The sequence below is a fragment of the Schistocerca serialis genome, chromosome 2 (genome assembly GCF_023864345.2).
Source record: "Schistocerca serialis cubense isolate TAMUIC-IGC-003099 chromosome 2, iqSchSeri2.2, whole genome shotgun sequence".
Taxonomy (NCBI): Eukaryota; Metazoa; Arthropoda; class Insecta; order Orthoptera; family Acrididae; genus Schistocerca; species Schistocerca serialis.
Genome location: NC_064639.1, coordinates 771,146,078 through 771,169,368, shown reverse-complemented (window position 1 = coordinate 771,169,368; position 23,291 = coordinate 771,146,078). Strand labels below are relative to the sequence as shown.

Below are 23,291 nucleotides of genomic sequence, written 5' to 3'. Positions count from 1 at the left end.
CTGAGATTTGAAAAGGTCTCTGCAACCATATAGTTTCATCAGATTGCTTTTACTAGTTGAGATTTATTTACAAAAACTAACTGAATAATAAATTACTAACTACCCACAGAATATTCAGGTAGCTGTTTGTGGGGTATCTTTACTAATCAGATTTACACTTTTTCTGCACTACATAGGCATTTGAATCAATAGTATGTTTGCCTTTAGATTACAGCAATTCAATGAACATGTAAGAGTGAGGTACATTTTCGTGACATGGTCTGTGCATTCTGTGCTGACTGTGGCTTAGTTGTTGCTGTACTGCTCTCCTGATGCTGCTACCTATGATGAGAGATGGCATTACAGCCACTGTGAAATACTTATCATAGGATTTTAAGGTTCACTATTCAGTGAAAAAATTTGAAAATTTGATTTTTTCACATCTTACCGTCTGACCTCTTTGCCCAATAAAAGACTGAATTTCTTTTCATTATTCATCATAGTTATTGTGCTGCATCAATTTGTGTATGGTTGATTTTAGCTCATACATTACTTTGTATAAAATGTAGAAGGTATCAATATTTTATTTGAAATTGTGGAACTTTACGCGCTTCATGTGCGAAGTGCCCGCTACCACCCACTCCAATTAGGAGCTCATCCCATGGGCATCTGTCAACCACGGCAAGGGCCAACTGGCACAGCAGTCATTGTTGGGGGTTCTGATGCCCCAGAAAGGAGCAACAAGTCCTAGGCATACACAAGGCAGTGATAGGTCAGGTACCAGAAGTGTGGTCCCTTGTGTTGTTAGGAGGCTCAGCCAGATGGGTACATAACAGCTCCATCAGACTGACTGGCCACCATGCTGGTGACCTAGTGGGAGCAGGGGAGGCTAGGACAGGAAAGGAAGAGGGATAGAGAACCCAGACCCAAGACATTAAGGGGATAGTTCTTCCCCAAGTGACTGACACTTTGGAATTAATTTAGAAAGGGAGGTCAAACCACAAGGGGGACCAGAAAAGGCCAGAAAAAAAGGGAGAATGGAAGCACAAGACAAGACTGTAAAGGTGTAGCAGACCTGAGGGAAACACCGAGGGAGAAAGAGGGGTGGCAGGAGGGGGAGGAGCTACGATGGGAAGGACAGGTTATGGGGAAAGAATTGCATTCCGGGAGAGAAGAGAACCTACAATATCTCAAGGTCCTGTGCGTGCCACACAAGTACCCATAAAAGAGCTCTGAGCCCCCTGAGGGGATGCAGGCAGTCGGGCAGCTGAATCATAGTGTATGTGATCGTACTGCACTGGCCAAGTGTGCGTGGGCAGGGGTGGCCAACATGCGTGCAGTTGGGCTGCCTGGCAGGTAATCTACACGATATACTTTTGGTCATGGACGAGCCGATGGGTACCCAGTGGCCCCCTCCCCTTTGGGACAACACTATAACAGCCTGCCATGCAGAATTTCTAGAACAGAAGCTATTAGTCAATTAAAAACCTGTATATGGCCCACATGTAGCCAGCTGACACATTCCGCATCATAATATTTATCATGAATATGATGTGCAGAGCATGGTGCCAACTTATTCCCATCCAGCTGAGAAGGTTTCTCTGTCAAACAGTCTCTCCTAAAACCTACATGACCTCCAGCCTACCATTCCTAAGCATTTGCTTCTGGCAATGTTAGAAGCCACAGTGCAAAACAGGCTCAGTTTACCAACTAATGATTATTCATTGCCTCCCCACAGTTATTGAGATCTCAGTAAGACCAGTGCTGTATTTGTTATAATCTAACATGTAGATAATAGTAGAAATATAAGTGGAGCAAGTCATCTTTGTCTTTTATTTTGATACTATGGTTTCAAATAAACTCTTGCTTATTTATACCAAGTCATCTAACATAAATAAGTTGTGCCTATTTACTTTTTATTTTCAGATAAGTAGATTTAATCAACTGTTTTGAACACTGGAACAAAAAGGCAGAGAGAGTGTGTGTAAGAGAGAGAGAGAGAGAGAGAGAGAGAGAGAGAGAGAGAGAGTGAAAAATCAGAATTATTTTAATAACCAATAGAGAAATAGAAAAAGACTCAAAAAATTTCATCTTTTCAGGTCGTGACCACGCTATACGCCCATACAATGACTACCGTGCACTGTGTAATTTAAAAAGAGCTTCTAGTTTTGAGGATCTTTCAAGGGAAATCCCAGCTGAAGTTATTACCAGATTGAAACGCTTGTATCCTACAGTAGATGATATAGATCTCTTCCCTGGAGGAATGAGTGAAAGACCCGTGCAAGGAGGATTAGTGGGACCAACTTTTGCTTGCATTATTGGGATTCAGTTCCGACAGTTGCGAAAGTGTGATAGATTCTGGTAAGAAAAACAAAGATTTCTTATATGTGTGTCTTACTTATCCTGAAACTATTGTTTGAGTTTGAACATATGGCATAATTACTGTCTTAGACAATCTGAGGTATACTTTTGTGTGCTGTTCTATGTAACACTATGTTAGGGGTAATTATGTTATTCATGAGCTGGAGAAGCACTGCTTTAGCTGTTTCAATAACAGTGATTGGTAATTGGGAACTTCTTCCTATCATGTATGCATGGATGAGCACAGGAAGATACTGAAAAGACGCAAAGAGAGAAGTAAGCAATTAGAAAAGAGTATGAAAATAAAATTCTCAAAGAAAAGTGAGAATAAGAAAAGAATAATTAAGCTAATTAAAGTCACTGCTGTAATTTTTCAGAACATATTCAGTAATTGGATATTTAAAAATTTTACTGCACCAAATAGATTATTGATTCTTCATCCTCTCTTCAACACCATAAGAGCTTAGTAATGATTACTCCACTATACAATCCTTTCCAGAAATTGTAGCTTAGTAAGTAGATGACACTCATACTTTCACAAATATGGAACAGATAAGCAAGTTGACTTGAGCATTGACAAATAAGTATATAAGGTATATATGATGGGAGATTCCTTTGGCAGATGTGTGTGTGATGTTAGATAAATTGGAACTCATTCCAGTTCACAGTTTATGAAAACAGTAGCATGGAGTAGATAGATCAGAACTAAAAAAAACCTGATACACATCATTAAGCACCATCAACAATATAAAAATCTCACAAACTCCATTTTTTGTAATTAAAATGTCAACATTGGCTGTGTAGGATATATTTTAAATTTATTATGCCAGCTAGTGTTGGGCCACATACTCGCACTTGGTGATATGTGGCCTGAGACTGGTCTGGCATCATAAATTTAAAATAATCCTTTGCAGCTGATGTCAACATTTGTCATAAAAAGTGAAGTTCTTGATTTTTGTGCAAGCGACAGTGCATCAAGTGTCTAATACACTTAATAGGTGATTTACGAAGGTGATTTATCATTCCCTAATTGTAACCTCTAGATGATTAGTCTAATGTATTGCAGCTTGGTATAAACAACTGCAGTCAAAGGATCATCATTACATAGAATACTGCATGTCAGATTTAAACCAGAGGGGTGAAAGACCTGAACTGTTAGTTCCTTCATCAAAGAGGAAAAGAAGGAAGGAAGATTAGTGTTTAATATCCTGTCAGCAACAAGGTCATTAGAGATGGTCAAAGAGTACAAGGTAATAAGTTTTTGAAGTGATGACATGGTGAGTCCCTCTCATCCTGAGGTTCGTGAGACCTGCCCCTGTAAAATATTTGTGTGTGATGCTTTGCATTTAATTTCTTTAGCAAGAGATATAAGTGTATGTAGTAATAATTAATATGTAATATTATAGTTGAAGAGTCAACCACTATATCTTGCAAATTTCAGGTATGAAAATGATGACCCAGTTTTGAAATTCACAGAAGCACAGCTGGCTCAGATTCGAAAGATCACATTATCTAAAATTTTATGTGATAACTTGGATCACCCAGGTGAAATGCAGCGATCTGCATTTGATCAGCCAAGCTCATTTTTGTGAGTAAATCTGATACGAAATTTCTTTAAGATATAATCAATTGAGTTTATAACACATTTTTATTAGCTTTACAGACTCTGAAATGTGGAAACACTTAGTTTCTATATTTGTATGAAACTAGTCATTTATTGATACATTCACACATTGTTATCTGTAGCTCCTGGCATGAGAACTACAGGAATTTGGAATTAGGCAAGAAATATTTTAGTTATTGCAGACTGTTACTATTCTGCTTTTCCATTAGAATGAAGGTGAGTAATTTCTGCATTCTTCGAATGAATAGAATTGAATCCCATGTGCAATATGCAGAAATTGTATCTGATATAACTATTATCATTCCATTTATATTATTCTGTTCTTATTTCTCTACTAAACTGTCATATACTAACCAAATATAACTGTAAATCTTATTGAAGGGCACATCTATTTGCATATGAGTCCAGCAGTGACAAGATCCTTGTAAATGCAACTTGACATATTAGTTTCAGTACTGCTAATGATTTCCTTTGAGAAATTTTTTTTTTCATTGGGTAGAAAGAAAATATTTCAAAAGTATGCATGTTTAAAGGACAAGTATATATGTGCTTCTTTCTGTACTGTTATACTGCAGTGGCATTATCTTTGAAAAAATTCCTCGTAGCGAGCCCTCTTCGATGCTGAAAACAAATCTAATGTATGTGCTGTATTGGTTTAATTTTCCATTGTGTTAAGTTATTTTCAAGAGCCAATATTTCTATCTAGTATCTCATCACTTTGCTCCTCTCCTCTTTATTCTCTCTCTGCAATAGACTGCAGTTCTAAATCAGTGAATTCTCCAAAAAATGTTTCTGACCCAGCATCTGTTATAAGAAAAGCTGCTTAACTAATTTGAACAAATCTAGTCTGAGGCGGGGAAGGAGGGATAAAAAAATTTAACTATAGTTGAGACAGCGTAAGAAGTTTGCTGACAGCTCTCAGCTCTGTTGCCAGCTTTTAAATGTGAAGCGCTAACAGCTACAGGCAGTATAGTAGCCGTCTACAGAGCTGTGACAGCACTGAGGCGTTGCCATAGAGATGTGTACAAAATCAGGTTACCTCATTGGTTGAGGTAGGTGCACGAGGCTGCCATGCCTAGCTCACTGCAGCTGTCAAGGATCAATTTATGAAGACTCAACTACAGTAGTCCACTCATTTTTGTTTCTTCTTTACAATATTTACTTAATAATCTGCAGTGACAATGGATAACAGTATCTTCTACGGTACTTTGGTGCTGAGTGCATATCCTTACAGTCATTGCCTGTAACTAGTACATTGTCCTTTGGCAGTTGGGTAGCTGCAGATGTAAGCTGGGCAGTCCATGGTGAATATAGGCCTCTTCAACAAATTAGTTTTCTAGATACCTCGATCAGAGAATAAACAACTGTAAGGACAAGGCACATTAAATTAATATTAATAATCTTTTTTATTGCTCATCTTAGGTTTATAAGTCTCTTATACAGCTGAAGGTCCTGTGGTTACCATTGTTGCTTCTGCTTTGCGGGGGTCCCAGGTTCGATTCCCAGCCAGGTCAGAGATATTCTTCATTCAGGGACCATGTGTGTGTATGTGTGTTTTGTTCTAATCATTTTGTATCATCTGCATCAATGCACAAGTCACCAACTTGGTGTCAAGAAGAAAGACTTGCACCAGGTGGCCAAACAACCCTGGCTGGGATCTCCCAGCCAATAATGCCCCATGATAATTTCATTTCATAAGGGCATATAATGTCAGACTTTTTTTGTGAGATTCCTGGTTCTACTTATTTCATAGCCGCTGACCGTATAAAAAAAAGAAATCGAGTAGGAGAGACAAACAGCTTTCGCCTACAGCATTCAACTGCGTGTATCCCCCCCCCCCTCCCCCGTTTCTGAGTGCTGCTTGACACATCCTATGTACCATAATGTGTTACTGACACATCCTATGTACCATAATGTGTTACCATTCCTCATGATACTTCTTTCATTTGTATGTCATGATCTTATCATTGAAGTGACATTAAACCATAATCTTCCTTTCTTACAAACTCTCAAATGCAAGGAAAGCTTCAAATAACAGGAAATGACCCAGTGTATGTGTTTGTGTGAGCACTGACAAAATGTCACATGCCTACACTAAAGAAGTATGTGCAGATATGGTGTACATTTGTGGCTTCCACGTGATCGTGCTCATACTACTATCTGGAAACACCATTAGTGCTTTCGACACACAGAATTCCGGATTGTAGGGTGTTTACCATGGTTCTCAGTACTTTGTATGAAACAGGTACTTCTCCAAGTTCCAATTGTTCTTCTGAATGTGTAGTCCAATAACCCATGCAGGAACATTTATTGTAAACTATACAATTGCTGTAATGTGATGTGTATGACAATGCTCGGAGGTGAATGTGCTAAAAATAGTTATCTTTCAATTGATACTTTGTAAAACACATGTTGTAATGTTTACTAACTGTTGTGTACTTATAAACCAGACAATGTTTCATATAATATGGAAAATAGGTAACAATGCACATTAAATGTGTTCTGTGTTAGAAAGTATTTGGAAATAGCGTATGACCATATTAAGATTTTACTTAAAAATGATGTCATGGTTCCCATTTAAAATTTCATTAAAAACAAATAAAAAATGGTTGCAGGAGTGCAGTCTGTCCTGTAACCTATTAAGTAAGTAATGCGGACGTGGCTGCAATTCTGGTTTAATATTGGTCTTTGTCCCATACCAATTTCCACTAAGTCATGCTTTGCATGAATCTGAAAAGGCACCATTGCACGCAGATTATTTGTAAAAATTGCTTATATGGGAGGGTATGCTGGTGAATCTGAAACAACATAGAACCTGTATTCCTGACATCCCCAGGCTCAGTGCAGAGGCTAGGTATAGGGCTGGTCTTGTAGCCACCATTATTCTGTGTAACCCTCTCACAGTGGATAGCACAGAGAATCTGGAGGTAAGTAGCTCTTGCTAGGTCATAAATCAAATCATCCATCATCCAGCACTGATCACACAAAAGGTTTATAAAACTGGATCACGTGTATCTTGTCTGCTCCCTAAGACTTGTGACTAGGCACTTCATAATATTCACTACCTTGAGGGACATTGCCATTGGCTGTGGTGGTCACAACAAGTTTGAATCGAATATGAGCTCCAGAAATGTCACTGAATCTTTGAAATTTAAAACTGAGTCCCTTATTTGCAGTAGGTAAAAATTTGTTTGAGTGGATCTCTCTTCCAACTTTCCAATGTGAACTACAGCAGCTTAGTAGCTGTCATGGGGTTCAAAGAGATGAACATATACCACTTAAAGCAAAAAATAAACAAAAACAATAAAATGGCATATGAAGAACTGTATGAGTATAGGGTGCCTTTAACAGAAGGCAAAACTGTCAGAGACTATAGAGCCTCCAGGCCAAAAAAATATGTCTATTACATGCCATCTCCATAAGAAAGCTTGTTGTAAGCCATCTCCAAAAGATTGATGTTGTTGGTTATGGACTGATAGTTTCTTGGTCTCTTGGGTTCAGAGCAGATGAGAGTTTAATGTAGGCTCCTGGGAACCATGTATCATGAGTTTCATACTGGGAAGGTTGTGACATTTTCTGGTCTGAACTAACATAGACCTCATGCTAAGCTCCAAATCAGTCTCAACCAAGATTTCAGGGCCAAGGGGGCAAAACACACTCAGGCCAAAAGTTTATTTAGTCTTACACCATGATACGAGGGTTGACTGAAAAATAATGCCTTCACCCTTATAACTCTTCAACAGTTGGCAGCATTGGAATGCGGCAGGTACTGACTTGTTCCATAGCCTCTTCTCTTCAGCTCCAGTTGGCGGGAAACCTTAGCACTGAATGGTTGTTACAGTGTAAAGTATGGAACCCTGTGCAGACAGTTGGTCAATGCAATTTAAGCAAAGTGCAGTCATTGAATTCTTGACAGCAGAAGGTGTCACCCCAAAGGAGATTCACCACAGAATGAAAGCAGTGTATGATGATGGTGTTGATGTGGGTGCTGTGTATGATTGGGCGAGTATGTTTAAAGATGTTGAGGCGGGAACATCTGACCTGCGTGGCAAACAAAGAGTTGGACCTCCTGTGACAGCAACCACTGAGTTTTACAAGCAAAATGTTGATAGATTGATTCAGGACGATCGTCGTATCACTCAGATAGAAATTTCAACCACAATCAGCATTTCACAAGAATGTGTGGGTCACATTATTGCTTTGCTTGGCTATCAGAACATCTGTGCACAATGAGTACCCCAGATGCTGACTCATGAAATGAAAGCGCACAGACCTGAAATTTGCCTCCTCTCGCATTATGAGAATGAAGGTGATGCCTTCCTCCATCCAATTGTCACAGCAGACGAAATGTGGGTTCACCATTATGAGAATTGTGAGACTGTGGTTCTGGAAACAGAGTATCAACTTCTTCCATGACAGCTGCCGAAAACTTGTTCATCGTTGGCACAAATGTATCCAATTGGCTGGTGATAATGTGGAAAAGTGAGTATTGGCAATTAAAGATCACATTCTAAGGATTATTTCTGCATTTGATTTATTAAAATATTCCCATCCAAACCCAATTAACGAAGGTGGAGGCATTACTTTTCATTCAACCCTCATAAAATCCATAGGTTTTATTGTACCGTATTTTACAGACTACAAGACACACTTTTTTCTTTGAAAAATTGCCTCCAAAATTCAAGTGCTTCTTATATTCAAAGTTAATATGAAAATGTCCAATGTTTGATTTAAAATTCCTGCCAGTCTTAAAAATGGCCATGTATTCAATGTTGCAGGAATCCTATCTCTATCTGTAACATTGGATTCGATTGGCAGCAGCAGTGCACCAATTTGATAAACATGAGTTGCAGGGATTCACAAGCTTGCTAACACTAACACCCTCCCACCCCACCATCACAAACCCAGAATACTATCTAGCCAGTGATGTGGCATTATTATCTATGGTGCCAGTGAACTTGAATTGAAAGTGATTTGTGTTATCGGTAAAAGTACAATATTTTTGTTAGTAGCTGGTTTCGTAATGGAAAAAATAAAAGTTACTCATATGATGTGGGCTATAAATTGAAAGTAATCACATACGGTAGAAGATAATTGAACCGGAGCAGCTGAGCAGCATTTTGGCCCTCCACCAACAGAAAAAAACATTTGCAATTGGCAGGCTAGTAAAAAAGAACTGAAAAAAATGAGGAAGACTAATGTGCAAATAGAGGGCTGAATGCAAAATGTCCAAAACTAGAAGATCATATATTGAAATGGATTCAAGGACATCATCAAAATGGCATTGAAATTAATACAAAAATGATTCAAATACACACTCTTAAGTTAGCGCTATAGTGGAACTTAACAGTCTTTAAGGGTGGAGCTGGTTGGTGCTAGAGGTTTATGTAGTGTCATGGAATTAACATATGAACCAAAACCAAAATATTTCAGAAAATGCCACAAGAGTATGAAGAGAAAATATTATCTTTCTGTTATTCAACATCATTCTATTATTCAACATCAAAAGAAAACCAGTGTGGAACTAAGCCAAATAGCAAATGTGGACAAGACTCCCTGACATGTTGCCTTTAAAGGTGCTAAAACTGTAAACTATAAAAACAACATTATGAAAGTTGCTACAGCTGCCCCCCCCCCCCTTTTTTTTTTTTTTTTTCCAAAAGCTCACTTTCCAACAGTCTTTTTGTTGTGCCTATCTGTGACTCAGCATCTCCGCTATACAGTGCATCTCCGCTACTTTTCATAATATTGTTACAGTCAATTCTGGATTATCGATTGTTCAACAATAAAAACTAGTGGACATGAAAAAAGGCACCACACTGTTGTCCTTTCATGTTGTGCTGATGGTCCTAAATGTAATCCAGTAGTCATTTTCAAGTGTAAAACAATGCTAAAACCTGCTGAAATACTGCCAAGTGGTAGTGTTCATGTACATAACAAGGGTTGGGTGGACGAAGCTGGTATGAAATAATGGGTTAACAGGGCGTGGAAGAGAATGAATTGTGCTTTATTGAAGAAGATTCACTTCTTGTGGTAGATAAGTTTAGTAGTCATTTGAAAAATTCTGTGAAAGAGAAATTGAGACATGGAAGTACAGAGTTTGTTCTTATGAACTTACTTAGCTGTTGCAACTTCTTGATGTCTCGATAAATAAACCATTTAAAGTGTATATGAGAGGGGAATGGAACAAATGGTTGATGGATGATAATCGACATGAATTCACAGAAAAGGGAACTTTAAAACAACTTACAATCAAACAAGTGTGTCAGTGGCTAAAACAGTCATGGTCTAGAGTGAGAGAAGTTAAGTCTTTCAAGAATTGCAGCATAAGTAATGCTCTCAGTGGCAGTGGTAACCTTCTTTTTTATAGTTCGTAAAATACAGTAGTTATTTGCTGATATCATATTTCCTGACATTTTGTCACAACAAATCGTACTAAAAAACTTTTTTTTTTAGCAAGGTCTTTAATGCAGTGTGTGTTTTCTTCTTAACATGCTTAATATTTTTTGCATTTTCAAACCTAAACTTTTGATTTTTAAACTTTTACCTATGTTGAGTCTGCAGCATTTGTGATTTTGGAGGTGGAGTTGTCATATGATGTGACGGGTCTTGTGCTGTCCTCGGCTGCCAGAAGCAAACTAAGCAGCTGCCATGTTGATTTGTTTGTGAAGCTAGCATACTGTATTTGCTGGTTCTCATATTTATACTTGTATATTATAAAAATATGTGGTCTCCAAAACATGTAATTTTAGTGCAGTTTGTTGTGCCAAATTATCAGAAAATATGACATCAGAGTACAAAACACATCACCACTCGTTTTTTTACCACTTGTTTAGTAGGCTAAACAGGTATTTACAACAAATGAATTGCTTCTTGTCATCCATCAATGCAAGTTTTTTACCTTAATTCATTTGTGTCTAGATGAAATCAGCACAACTCCTGTTCTGCACTGCAAAATGGTCTATGACTGTTTCATTAAAATTTGGACAATTCATTAGTTCTTTTTCATGTTCATGTTCCAAATTTTTCCCGAATTAATTGCACAGTGAATTCATGTTGTATTGTTGTTAGACTCACAGTATGCTGTAGTTATCCACAAGAAAATAAAACTCATCAGATTGATTTGATTTGATTTTGACAGGGAAGCTAAAACAGCTTTGGTGTAACCTGCCACTGCCCACACCAAAACAGAGTTTATTGTGCAGTATCTCTCCCTGTATATCTAGTACAGCCAACCAATGCCCTTAAATAGTGCAAGGAGTCCCTTTACGAGTTTTTTGTTAGACACAATTTCTTCAGGTTTAGTTGTCCTGAAGATTCTGTATCTTTAGCTCTCCAGTGCCATGAAAATTAGGTGTGGTGCAGTTTCTTCACCCTCATCACATTTAGGGTCTTCTTCCGTTATATCCATTGTGTGTAGGTGTTCTTTGAAATTCCCTTTGCCAGTCATCAGTCCAGTCATGAGTTTAATCTCTTTCCTGTTCAATCCCAGGATTACAGAGCTTCTTTTAAAACATGGCTTAGGCATTATTATCTTCTCATCTTTTTGTTTATGGACCTTGGACCAATATTATATGTGTTGTTTCCTAAGCCAGTTCCATAGTTCTGGTTTATAATAGCCGTGGTGATTATCAGGACAGGTTCCGGTCCAATAAATGGAGTTGTTCCCCCATCCTGGCCAATCTGTTGTCTTGTTCATTGCCACAGATCCCCAAGTGGCCAGGGTCCCACACCAGGTTTACCCTATTGCTTCCCCCTAGCTCCACCAGAGCCCTGTGGCATTCGGCAGCAATCTTAGATCTCGTTGCAGGAGCTGCCAGTGATTTCAGGGCTGCCTGGCTAAACTCACTGGAACTCAGACACACTATGCTCACAAAAATAAACTTGCTATTAATGGAAGCAGGACCTCTTTTGTATGCATACCCCCTCTATTCATTCGTGAAACTCCCACTAGGTGGTGGAACTTAATGGTACTGTATTCTACTACTCAGTAGTGAGATGTTTACAAATTTATTCCTACAGCACATAGAATTGCCAATGACAAAAATCTATCTAAAACCCATTAAGGTGAGGGACATTTCATAAATAATGCACAGGCTGGTATTACTGTGGATTGTTTGATGTGGCAACAGTGAAAATTATGTCAGAAGTAATCGAATTGGGAGCCTGAGGAAGAAGCATGTGTTTTTGTTTCTTCATTGTGTACCCTAACATAAAATTGGTAAGAGGTAGAAATTAACCCTGCAGCGGTCTTGAGGACTGTGACTATCGAAGACCAGAGGTTGTACATCAAGATTGAAACTTTACACGACAAAAGTCGAACAGAAATCCACAATGTGTTAAGTGAAGTTTGTGGTGAGTTTACAGTGGACCGTAGTACAGTTTCACATTGGGTTAATCATTTTCATGGTGGTCATATGGGTATAGACAATAATCCAAGATCTGGAAGGCCAGAATTGTAAACAGATGAACCAAGTGTGGAACTTGCAGCAGATGCTCTTGAAGAAGATCATAGTGCAACTTGTGAAGGACTCTCTGAAGCCATAGGAATTCCCCTAGCATCAGTATTCTGTATTCTGACAGATGATTGAAGAAGAGAAAAAAATGTTGACATGCTCGATCAAAGCTTAAACAAATGATGATTTTTGCTTATGATCACCAAGGAAACATGCCAGATAAAGTCACATGTTTACCAGGTGTCACAAAAAAAAAAAAAAAAAAAAAAAAAAACCACAAAACCTGATCTCAGTTGCTCAAGGCTGGGCCACTCATTCTCCATGACACTGCTTGTCCACATAGCAGCAATGTTGTAGCCCAAAAACTATGTGAATATGGATGAGAAGTGTAACTGCATCCTCCCTATAGCCTGGACATGAGTCCACCAGACTTTCACGAAGTTGAAAAAAAAAAACAACCTATGTGTGGACATCCTTCTCTTTTTCTGGAACTGCTTTCTACCACTGTTACCCAAGCCATTCAGCAGATGAACAGAAGTGGTGTCCTGGATTGAATAACAGAGCTTCTGAAATGTTGGGATTCAGTCATAGAGAAGCAAGAGGACTGTACTGAAGGACTGTAAAGAGATATTTAAAAAATAAAATAAATTATGTAAGTAAAAAAATTAGTCTGCATTATTTATGAAATGTCCCTCATACTAAATGTTGATCAATCATGCAGCAAAGTAGAATAGAGATGTACAGAGGCAGGGATTCAGTGGTGAAGTTACAGCCTCTGTTCATTCAATTTTGGTGTAAGCAGTCAGACGTGAAAATTGTGTGGAAGTTAGTAGGACACCCATAGTCTGAGTCTCCTGGAGGCCTTTACGTGCTGTGCTCTGTAAAAGCCATGCCCCCAAGTCTCTACTGCAGTGAGCTAATGCGCATTTCAATGTCACCCTGAAGACTAGCTACTAATTGTTCGAAAAACATCCATCAGTATTAACAGTTCCAAAAATGTTGATTGTCATTATTCATGTGGGAAATATTCAAAATATTTCTGATAATTTAAATTTGGTAGAGTGTGTGTGTGTGGGGGGGGGGGGGGGGGGGTCTCTGCCTCAGAGCCTTCAACTATAAGCCAGGGTTTTTCCTATACCAACAGTTAAGGCAGAAAATTGACAATTTTTTGGGCTTAATTGGTACTTGCTTGCTTTCAGGAAAGAAAGAGACTGGGGGAGAGAGAGAGAGAGAGAGAGAGAGAGAGAGAGAAATTGTCTTGCTCCATGAGTTTGGAAATGGATCTGTCAGGTTTTTTTTTTTTTTTTAACATTCTGGAAGGATTTCCTTTGAGCTTTCTCCAAGTTAGCATAGTGTATTGTACTTGTTTCAGTCATGACTGAGTGTAGTATCATGAGCGTCAGATATTGCTTTATCTAGCTCCCACTTGTAGAAGGAGCTGCTGCATCACTGTCTAGGCAGTGTCTCCAAGTCTTGAGATCAGTTTTGCAGTGATATTTTTGAAAAAATGCTTCACAAAGTTTTTATCATATCAGATTTGTCAGTTCAACAACTTCCTTCATTGTGATTGTCTGGAGATATTTCAGTAGCAAATTAGGTACTCAAGTTAGCCTAATTATGCCTTGGAGACATCAGAGAGTCATAGAATTTCCGTATGCTCCCAGAGATTATGTCGGTATCTGTGACTGAAGAAAATTGGTAATAATGCTGATTTTGTTTGGTGGTGGATGAGCAGCTAATTTCTCAATTGCCTTTCAGTGTTGTTTGGAGCACGTCTATGATACAGCTGCTTGTAGGTGTCCTACTTTGCTTTCCAGATACCCTTTTAATGGATTCCCAGGCTTGTGCCAAGCTATTGGAATGATTTAATGAATTTAGGAATTCCTGCCATGCTCTCTTTTTATTCTTCGTAATACTTCAGCTAATATCATTTCTTAATTCTCCACAGCTGACCAGCCTTTGAATCTGTGTTTGGTATTGCCACCATCAGACATCCCAATAAAGGCAGATGAACTGACATGGGTAGTACAGTAGAGTAGTTCAGGAACCCGCCATGGAGGGCACCTATGTCACGTCATATGGGCAGACTCACTGATGTCGGTGTTTACTCATGATTGGCAGTAAGTGGAGCAGGCCAGTGCTCCTGCAGAGTTACACCACCACGGACCTAGAGTAACGGTCATGCCAAGAGTTGTCGTGTGCTCAGTCTTTAGCCGCCCGCCAGCCGCATGCTGTGTTAATGTTGTTTGCATATTGCCATGGTTACATGCACCTTGCTTCCCCTACTTCTGTTCTCTCAGTGATATTTACATCACAGAGTTTTGTTCCCTGTTTGTCACCGAGTTGCTGTCGGCCTGAAGTGCAGCACAGACCATGTCAAGTAGTGGCATTGTCATGTCTTCTGCAGATACTTTAACGGTGCAGCACTATGCATCTGATCCCTGGTGCAGAGTGGCTCTCTTCACCCCATCAAAGCATAGGCAATCTCTGTAGATGGCCTGAATACTTTTATGGCTTGGTGGATTGGCATTGAAATGGCACACTGTAATTAGGCCACTTACATTCAGGTGTACTTTGCTGTGCCAGATATATCTAGATGGCGAAATGTTCAGTCAAGTGCAAACTGCCAACTACTTCCCAGAGCAGTATTGCAGGCAGGAGAGCATATGAAGAGGTCTGTGGCAGAGAATGGTCTTGTAGCAGTTCCGAAGTGTGTGCTCTGCCCTCTGTACAGCAAACATCATGCTTCTGAGAACTGACATTTGTAATGGATCTGGGAGATGTTATTTTTTTACTGTATTTCTCGATACCGAATTGTAAATGTTTTCTTATATTTTTTGTCAGAATTTATTATAATTTGTCTTATTATATGTTAATTTAGTTCTGTTTTTGAGAGTGAAAGCATATTGATTACTATTAGAAAATGTATCGAAGAATAGCAAAGAGATTGATTACAAGTGGAAGCTTGTGTGTTGTGTAAAATATCTTTGACGTTGGAGTCGTCTTTGACTATAGTCAGTCGGCAGCTAACTCTTGGTGTGTGTTGACGGAAGAACAATGTGAAGGTTGCCGTCATAAATAATTTTGAATTATGTTACTATTTTTTTTGTATAAACTATAAAAAGAAACTACATTTGAAGAAATGGTATTTGAAACACCAAAATGAGGCAAACATGTTGAACCACATCATTTCTGCAGCCGACAAAGATGCATTGTGGAATCATACTTAGACAACTGAAGCCAAGACTAATATCGCCTTGCAAACGTCTAACGGAAAAGGTACTGTCACAAAATATGGCAAATTTAAGTAAATAAAAAATAGTGACCATATTTTCAACTTGTGTCTTAGCCAGGAACCATATTTCACATTCTCAACCTTCATGGAGAGGTGGTCATGGATCCCAATAGCTCATTACAATGGGGAAATGTGCAATGATCCATAACACCCTCAGGAACTATATCATCATTAGCAGACAGATGTAAGGAGTATAGTGTCTCCCTATGTGGCACAACCAATTGCAGGTTGTCATAAATGGGTATGGCTTCACGACTTCGAGCTCTCTCTCCTCAGAGGTTACCCCTTCTATGACGGCTGCAGTGCCTTATTTGTACAGTGGTGTCAGGCTCTTCACAGTGAGCCTCTCACAGACCCAGCTGTATTGGTCTGTGTTGTGTTCCTCCACATGAATCCTGAACCCATTCAGGCTCTGCTGCAGTATAGAAACTGTGTCTTCAGTGAGATTTTGCTACATTTGCTTGTTTTTCTTTTTGCTGTCTCAGCATGGCCCTCTGTGTAGGATATTTTCCTCTCTTAAATCTTCTTTCCCTCCTGAAATATTTTGCAGCTTTGATTCCATGCTCCATGAACACCAGAGTAATTGATGCTGTATTCTGGAAGGGAGTAAGTGACACTTGCATCATTGGCTGCTTTTCCACATCTACCACACATTGCCTGTCCACCAAATGCAAAAATTATGTGGCCATACTGTTGACATTTAAAACATTGTAGAAGGTTTGCAATGTGTATCCACACTTTGTCAGATGAATCTCGCCTTAATATAGTCCGGCAAGTTCAGTAGTGAGTTTAAAGTTATGATAAAAACATCATTGTTTTTTAGCTCACCACCAATGCTCTTCCTCGTGTTTTATGTCGGGTGGTTATAATTGAACTTTCCCTATTTAATACATTACAAAATGGAAACTAATACTGTAAGAGTACCAAACTTGGTAGCATTAATGTCCAGCATATGGGGTGCATGATTTCCATTCATCACAGGGCCACCGTCCAGTTCCAACTATGGTCGCCACATGCCGTGCTCAGTCATCGTGATTCATAGTCTCACACACCTGACCAGCTGCAATTCATTTGTTGACGTGTAAACATGAGATTGGACAAAAGGAGCAGGGAATTATTGGCGAAGCCCTATTATCAAAACAACACAGCTGCACTTCCAGAATATCACTGGCTGAAAGGATTACAGAAGGATCCTCCTTCACCACCTGCTCTGTGGAGCATGCACTTCAGAACTGCGACAAGTTCAAATCAACTGGAGAACTGGGCATCGCTCCAAGAAGAGATCGACGACTAGTTGCACCATAGGTGGTTGATGAAATCGCTGTTGCTGTGGCAGACAATGCTGCACGCAATTCCTGATCATCAGGCAGTGAGCGTGCTATGTCACAACAGTTGAACATCCCGTTGTCCACTGTATGGAATGTGCTTCGAGCCATTCTTAAATGGTATCCACACAAATCCAGATTGTGCAGCAGCGTGCACTACAGGACACACAACGATGTGTTGACTTTCTCACAAGGGTTGAAGTTGATGAGTGCCTGGGACCATCCTATGGGCAAACAAAGCTCATTTTTCTCTGACAGGTGAGGTGAACACACAGAATTGCCAAGTGTGCATATCTTAACCCTCAGTTACTGTCTATGAAGTTTCTCTGTATGGTGAATGTGTCACCGTATGGTGTGGCTTCATGGCTATGTTAGTCATTGGTCCATTCTTTTTTGAATAGATTGGCGGTCATGAACCAAAGACGTGCAGTGTGATTGGCCAACATTAGTGCAATATGCTTTGGCAGCATGTCATACCCGCCCTAAAGGGAAGAAAGAGGCATTGAATTCAATAGTTTTTTTAACAAGATGGCCCCCCTACCACACATCACTCATAAAGTTCACCTGCTTTCCCAAAACACATTTGGAAACAATCAAATTACCAGCCGATCATTTCCAAATGCTTGGCTGGTACACTCACCTGATCTCACTCCTGGTGATTTGTGGTTGTGGGACTACCTGAAGGACAGTGTTTATCAGGGCAGCATTCACACATGTGCTGCTGTCAAGTGCAGCATATCTAGAGAGGTAGCCAGCATACCTTTGTACGGCAATTAGTTTCTGTGTTTTAATGTGTTAAATAGGGAAAGTTTGATTATAACCATCCAATACATCTGTTACTCCTTCATCAGACTATTTCTATCTTTGGTGGTTGGGTGGTAGATGCAGTCAATGTATGGGAGGATTTTTTGTTTCACAAATCATGAGCCATTTCAGTTCCACAAGCAGCTAGGAAAATGAGGGTTCATGCAGACAGAATTTCTAATTTTAACAGTAATGAGCAGTAAATCAGGTACTGAATCTGACAATGGTCAATTCTGAGACCTGTCCCGTTTCTGCTGTTAGAAAATTACTTGACTGATAAAACAAAAGACAGAATGACAGTACTCTTCACAGAGGACACTAATATTCTAATGAAACTGCAGCATCGGTAATACAAAGTAGTGCCACTGTTCAGGACCAACAGGCTCATCATAAATTCTGAAAAAGCTGTAGCAGTTAACTCTCACACCAAACAAAACCTCCATCCTGCTAACCCTGTTTTTATCGTTGAAGGGAAAAATGTCTCAAATATGGGTCATACAACATTTTTGGGGATATACTTCCAGGAGGATTTGAAGTGAGAGATGCATCATCATCATTCTAAATAAATATATTGGAACCTCATGTTGTGAGAACCTCCCACAACTCGCAATTTGCATAACAAGCAAAACAAATTGTAAAACAATGAATCACTTATCAAGCGGTTTTGTATAACGAGTGATGATTATTTACTGTGACATCACCAGCCAATCGGGTGCAGCAGGCGACGCGTTCAACAGTATAAACACCTTTCATTGTAGACAATAGCATATGAACAATGTCTTTAGTACATACTACAGTGTGGGTTTATCACTCTGTACCATCTTAGTGCAGCTTGTCAGCACACATTCTTCTGTACCATCTTAGTGCAGCTTGTCATCACACATTTTTCTAAATATGTTCACACAGTGTTTTTTGTGTGCAAAGTTTAATGGCCTTCATAGCGATGTCCCCAAAGATAAAGCCACAACAAGATGACCATAAAAGAAAGAAAATGTCCTTAGAAATGAAACTTAAAATCGTTGAAAAATGCGAATGTGGTGTGAACATTGCTCACACAATCAGTCTACATCAACCATTTGCACTATCCTCAAGAACAAGGACAAGATTAAGGAGATAGATTCTTCAAAGGGAGTGACAGGAGTATCTAAACCCCAGTTTCGTATTCTGGATGATGTCAAAAGATTACTCCGTATATGAATAAATGAAAAGCAATTGCAAGGCAACATTATTAATGAGAACACCATTTGTGGGCAAGCGAGAATGATTTTTGCCGACCTTGTTAAGAAAAATGCCAGAATCACCAGCGACTGAAGGAGTTTTTGAGAGAAGCCATGGGTGGTTCAAGAAGTTTAAGAGAAGAACTGACAACTGCAGAAAAGTGAGGCATGGTGAAGCAGAAAAATAGCTGAGAACTTCATCAGCAATTTCAAGATGCTCTTAGACTCTGAGGGTTATCTGCCACAACAGGTTTTTAATTGTGATGAGACAGGTCTGTTCTGGAAAAAAGGTGCCAAAGCGTACCTTCATACCAGCAGAGAATGCATTGCCTGGCCACAAACCAATGAAAGACAGTCTCACATTGATATTCTCTACCAATGGAAGTGGGGATTTGAAAATTAAACCACTGATTGTTTACCACCATTCAGAAATTCCAAGAGATTCAAGGAGAGTAAATTCCAGAAGCGCAGGTTCAATGTGATGTGGAGGTCCAGCAACAAGGCTTGGGTGAACATGACCTTTTCTGTAATTGGATCAATGAAGTGTTCGGTCCTTCGGTGAAAAAATATGTGCTCGAGATGAATCTGCCACTCCATGTCTTGCTTGTTATGGACAACACTCCTGCCCATTCTTCAGGCCTTCAAGATCTCCTCCTTGAAGAATTTCAATTCATCAAGGTCCAATTTCTGCCTCTCAGCACTATTCTGTTGCTCCAGCCTATGGACCAGCAGATTATTTCTAACTTTAAGAAATGCTACTCTAAAGCACTCTTCGAGCATTGCTTTGAGTTGACTGAATGTACCAATCTCATTCTCAGTGTGTTTTGGAAATATCATTTCAATATTGTTGCCTGCATCAAGTGATCGAAAAGGCTTGGGAAGGGGTTATCAAGAGAACTCTCATTTCTGCATGGGTGAAGCTTTGGCCAGAGTGCATTTTCGAATGTGACTCTGAGGCTTTTGAATCAGTATCTGTGGAGCCTCTAGTCAACGAGATTGCGTCTTTGGCCACGAGTGTGGGACTAGAGGTGGATAACAATGATATCGATGAGCTTGTGGAAGGTCACAGCCAAGAAGTGACCAACGAAGAGCTTGTGGATTTGTAGTGTGTTTCATAGCAGGAAGTTGTGGAGAGGAGTTCTTCAGAGGAGGAGGAAGAGGTGGTGGTGGTGGTGGTGGTGGTGGTGGCAGTAACAGCAAAGCAGCAATTTTCTGGTGCAATAAGAGAAATGCTGAAAGCATGGGAATCAGTTGCATCATACACTGAAAATCATCACTGCAATAAAGCAGTGGCTATGCATGCTACAAATTTTTTTGACGATAATGCTGGATCACATTTTCGCCAAGTGTCGAAGCGTTGGAAGAAGCTTCTGACTATGGTTAGCTTCCTAGTAAAAAAGAATTAGTTATATATCATGAATAATAAAGTACATAATACATCTAAAAACAAAGATGATGTGACTTACCAAACGAAAGTGCTGGCATGTCGATAGACACACAAACAAACACAAACATACACACAAAATTCAAGATTTCGTAACAAACGGTTGCTTCATCAGGAAAGAGGGAAGGAGAGGGAAAGACGAAAGGATGTGGGTTTTAAGGGAGAGGGTAAGGAGTCATTCCAATCCCGGGAGCGGAAAGACTTACCTTAGGGGGAAAAAAGGACAGGTATACACTCGCACACACACATATATCCATCCACACATACACAGACACAAGCAGACATTTGTAAAGGCAAAGAGTTTGGGCAGAGATGTCAGTCAAGGCGGAAGTACAGAGGCAAAGATGTTGTGGAAAGACAGGTGAGGTATGAGCGGCGGCAAATTGAAATTAGTGGAGATTGAGGCCTGGCGGATAACGAGAAGAGAGGATATACTGAAGGGCAAGTTCCCATCTCCGGAGTTCTGACAGGTTGGTGTTAGTGGGAAGTATCCAGATAACCCAGACGGTGTAACACTGTGCCAAGGTGTGCTGGCCGTGCACAAAGGCATGTTTAGCCACAGGGTGATCCTCATTACCAACAAACACTGTCTTCCTGTGTCCATTCATGTGAATGGACAGTTTGTTGCTGGTCATTCCCACATAGAAAGCTTCACAGTGTAGGCAGGTCAGTTGGTAAATCACGTGGGTGCTTTCACACGTGGGTCTGCCTTTGATCGTGTACACCTTACGGGTTACAGGACTGGAGTAGGTGGTGGTGGGAGGGTGCATGGGACAGGTTTTACATCGGGGGCAGTTACAAGGGTAGGAGCCAGAGGGTAGGGAAGGTGGTTTGGGGATTTCATAGGGATGAACTAAGAGGTTACGAAGGTTAGGTGGACGGCAGAAAGACACTCTTGATGGAGTGACAACATCACCACTGCTCAAGCCCAGGCTATCCGTGATCTGAAGGCTGACCGACCCATCTTCATTCTTCCGGCGGACAAGGGTTCCACGACTGTGGTACTTGATCGTCGGGAGTATGTGGCTGAGGGACCGCATCAGCTTTCAGACAACACTACATACAAAGTTTGCCAAGGTAATCCCATTCCTGATGTCCAGGTGGAGCTTCAAGGAATCCTCAGAACCTTAGGCCCCCTACAAAACCTTTCACCTGACTCCATCAACCTCCTGACCCCACCAACACTCCGCACCCCTACCTTCTTCCTAAAATTCACAAACCCAATCATCCCAGCCGTCCCATTGTAGCCGGTTACCAAGCCCCCACAGAACATATCTCTGCCTACGTAGATCAACACCTTCAACCCATTACATGCAGTCTCCCATCCTTCATCAAAGACACCAACCACTTTCTTGAACACCTGGAATCCGTACCCAGTCTGTTATCCCCAGAAACCATCCTTGTAACCATTGATGCCACTTCCTTATACACAAATATTCCGCACATCCAGGGCCTCGCTGCGATGGAGCACTTCCTTTCATGCCGATCACCTGCCACCCTACCTAAAACCTCTTTCCTCATTACCTTAGCCAGCTTCATCCTGACCCACAACTTCTTCACTTTCGAAGGCCAGACATACCAACAATTAAAGGGAACAGCCATGGGTACCAGGATGGCCCCCTCGTATGCCAACCGATTCATGGGTCGCTTAGAGGAAGCCTTCTTGGTTACCCTGGCCTGCCAACCCAAAGTTTGGTACAGTTTTATTGATGACATCTTCATGATCTGGACTTACAGTGAAGAAGAACTCCAGAATTCCTCAACTCCTTTAGTTCCATCAGATTCACCTGGTCCTACTCCAAATCCCATGCCACTTTCCTTGACAATGACTTCCATCTGTCCAATGGCCACCTTCACACATCCGTCCACATCAAACCCACCAACAAGCAACAGTACCTCCATTATGACAGCTGCCACCCATTCCACATCAAACTGTCCCTTCCCTACAGCCTAGGTCTTCATGGCAAACGAATCTGCTCCAGTCCGGAATCCCTGAACCATTACACCAACAACCTGAAAACAGCTTTCACATCCCGCAACTACCCTCCCGACTTGGTACAGAAGCAAATAACCAGAGCCACTTCCTCATCTCCTCAAACCCAGAACCTCCCACAGAAGAACCCCAAAAGTGCCCCACTTGTGACAGGATACTTTCCGGGACTGGATCAGACTCTGAATGTGGCTCTCCAGCAGGGATACAACTTCCTCAAATCCTACCCTGAAATGAGATCCATCCTTCATGAAATCCTCCCCACTCCACCAAGAGTGTCTTTCTGCCGCCCACCTAACCTTCATAACCTCTTAGTTCATCCCTATGAAATCCCCAAACCACCTTCCCTACCCTCTGGCTCCTACCCTTGTAACTGCCCCTGGTGTAAAACCTGTCCCATGCACCCTTCCACCACCACCTATGCCAATCCTGTAACCCGAAAGGTGTACACGATCAAAGGCAGAGCCACTTGTGAAAGCACCCACATGATTTACCATCTGACCTGCCTACACTGTGAAGCTTTCTATGTGGGAATGACCAGCAACAAACTGTCCATTCGGATGAATGGACACAGGCAGACAGTGTTTGTTGGTAATGAGGATCACCCTGTGGCTAAACATGCCTTGGTGCACGGCCAGCACATCTTGGCACAGTGTTACACCGTCTGAGTTATCTGGATACTTCCCATTAACACCAACCTGTCAGAACTCCGGAGATGGGAACTTGCCCTTCAGTATATCCTCTCTTCTCGTTATCCACCAGGCCTCAATCTCCGCTAATTTCAATTTGCCGCTGC

The 23,291-nt window shown here is 40.6% G+C and overlaps 1 protein-coding gene across 1 annotated transcript in view; it reads left to right on the top strand.

Moving 5' to 3' along the window:
- Positions 1 to 23,291, top strand: part of LOC126457994 (uncharacterized) — a 375,721-nt gene that overhangs the window by 331,823 nt on the left and 20,607 nt on the right. Inside the window, exons 23-24 of the mRNA XM_050094761.1 lie at positions 2,079 to 2,340; positions 3,782 to 3,928. Coding sequence (XP_049950718.1) covers positions 2,079 to 2,340; positions 3,782 to 3,928 — 409 coding nt within the window. The remainder of the gene's footprint in view (positions 1 to 2,078; positions 2,341 to 3,781; positions 3,929 to 23,291) is intronic.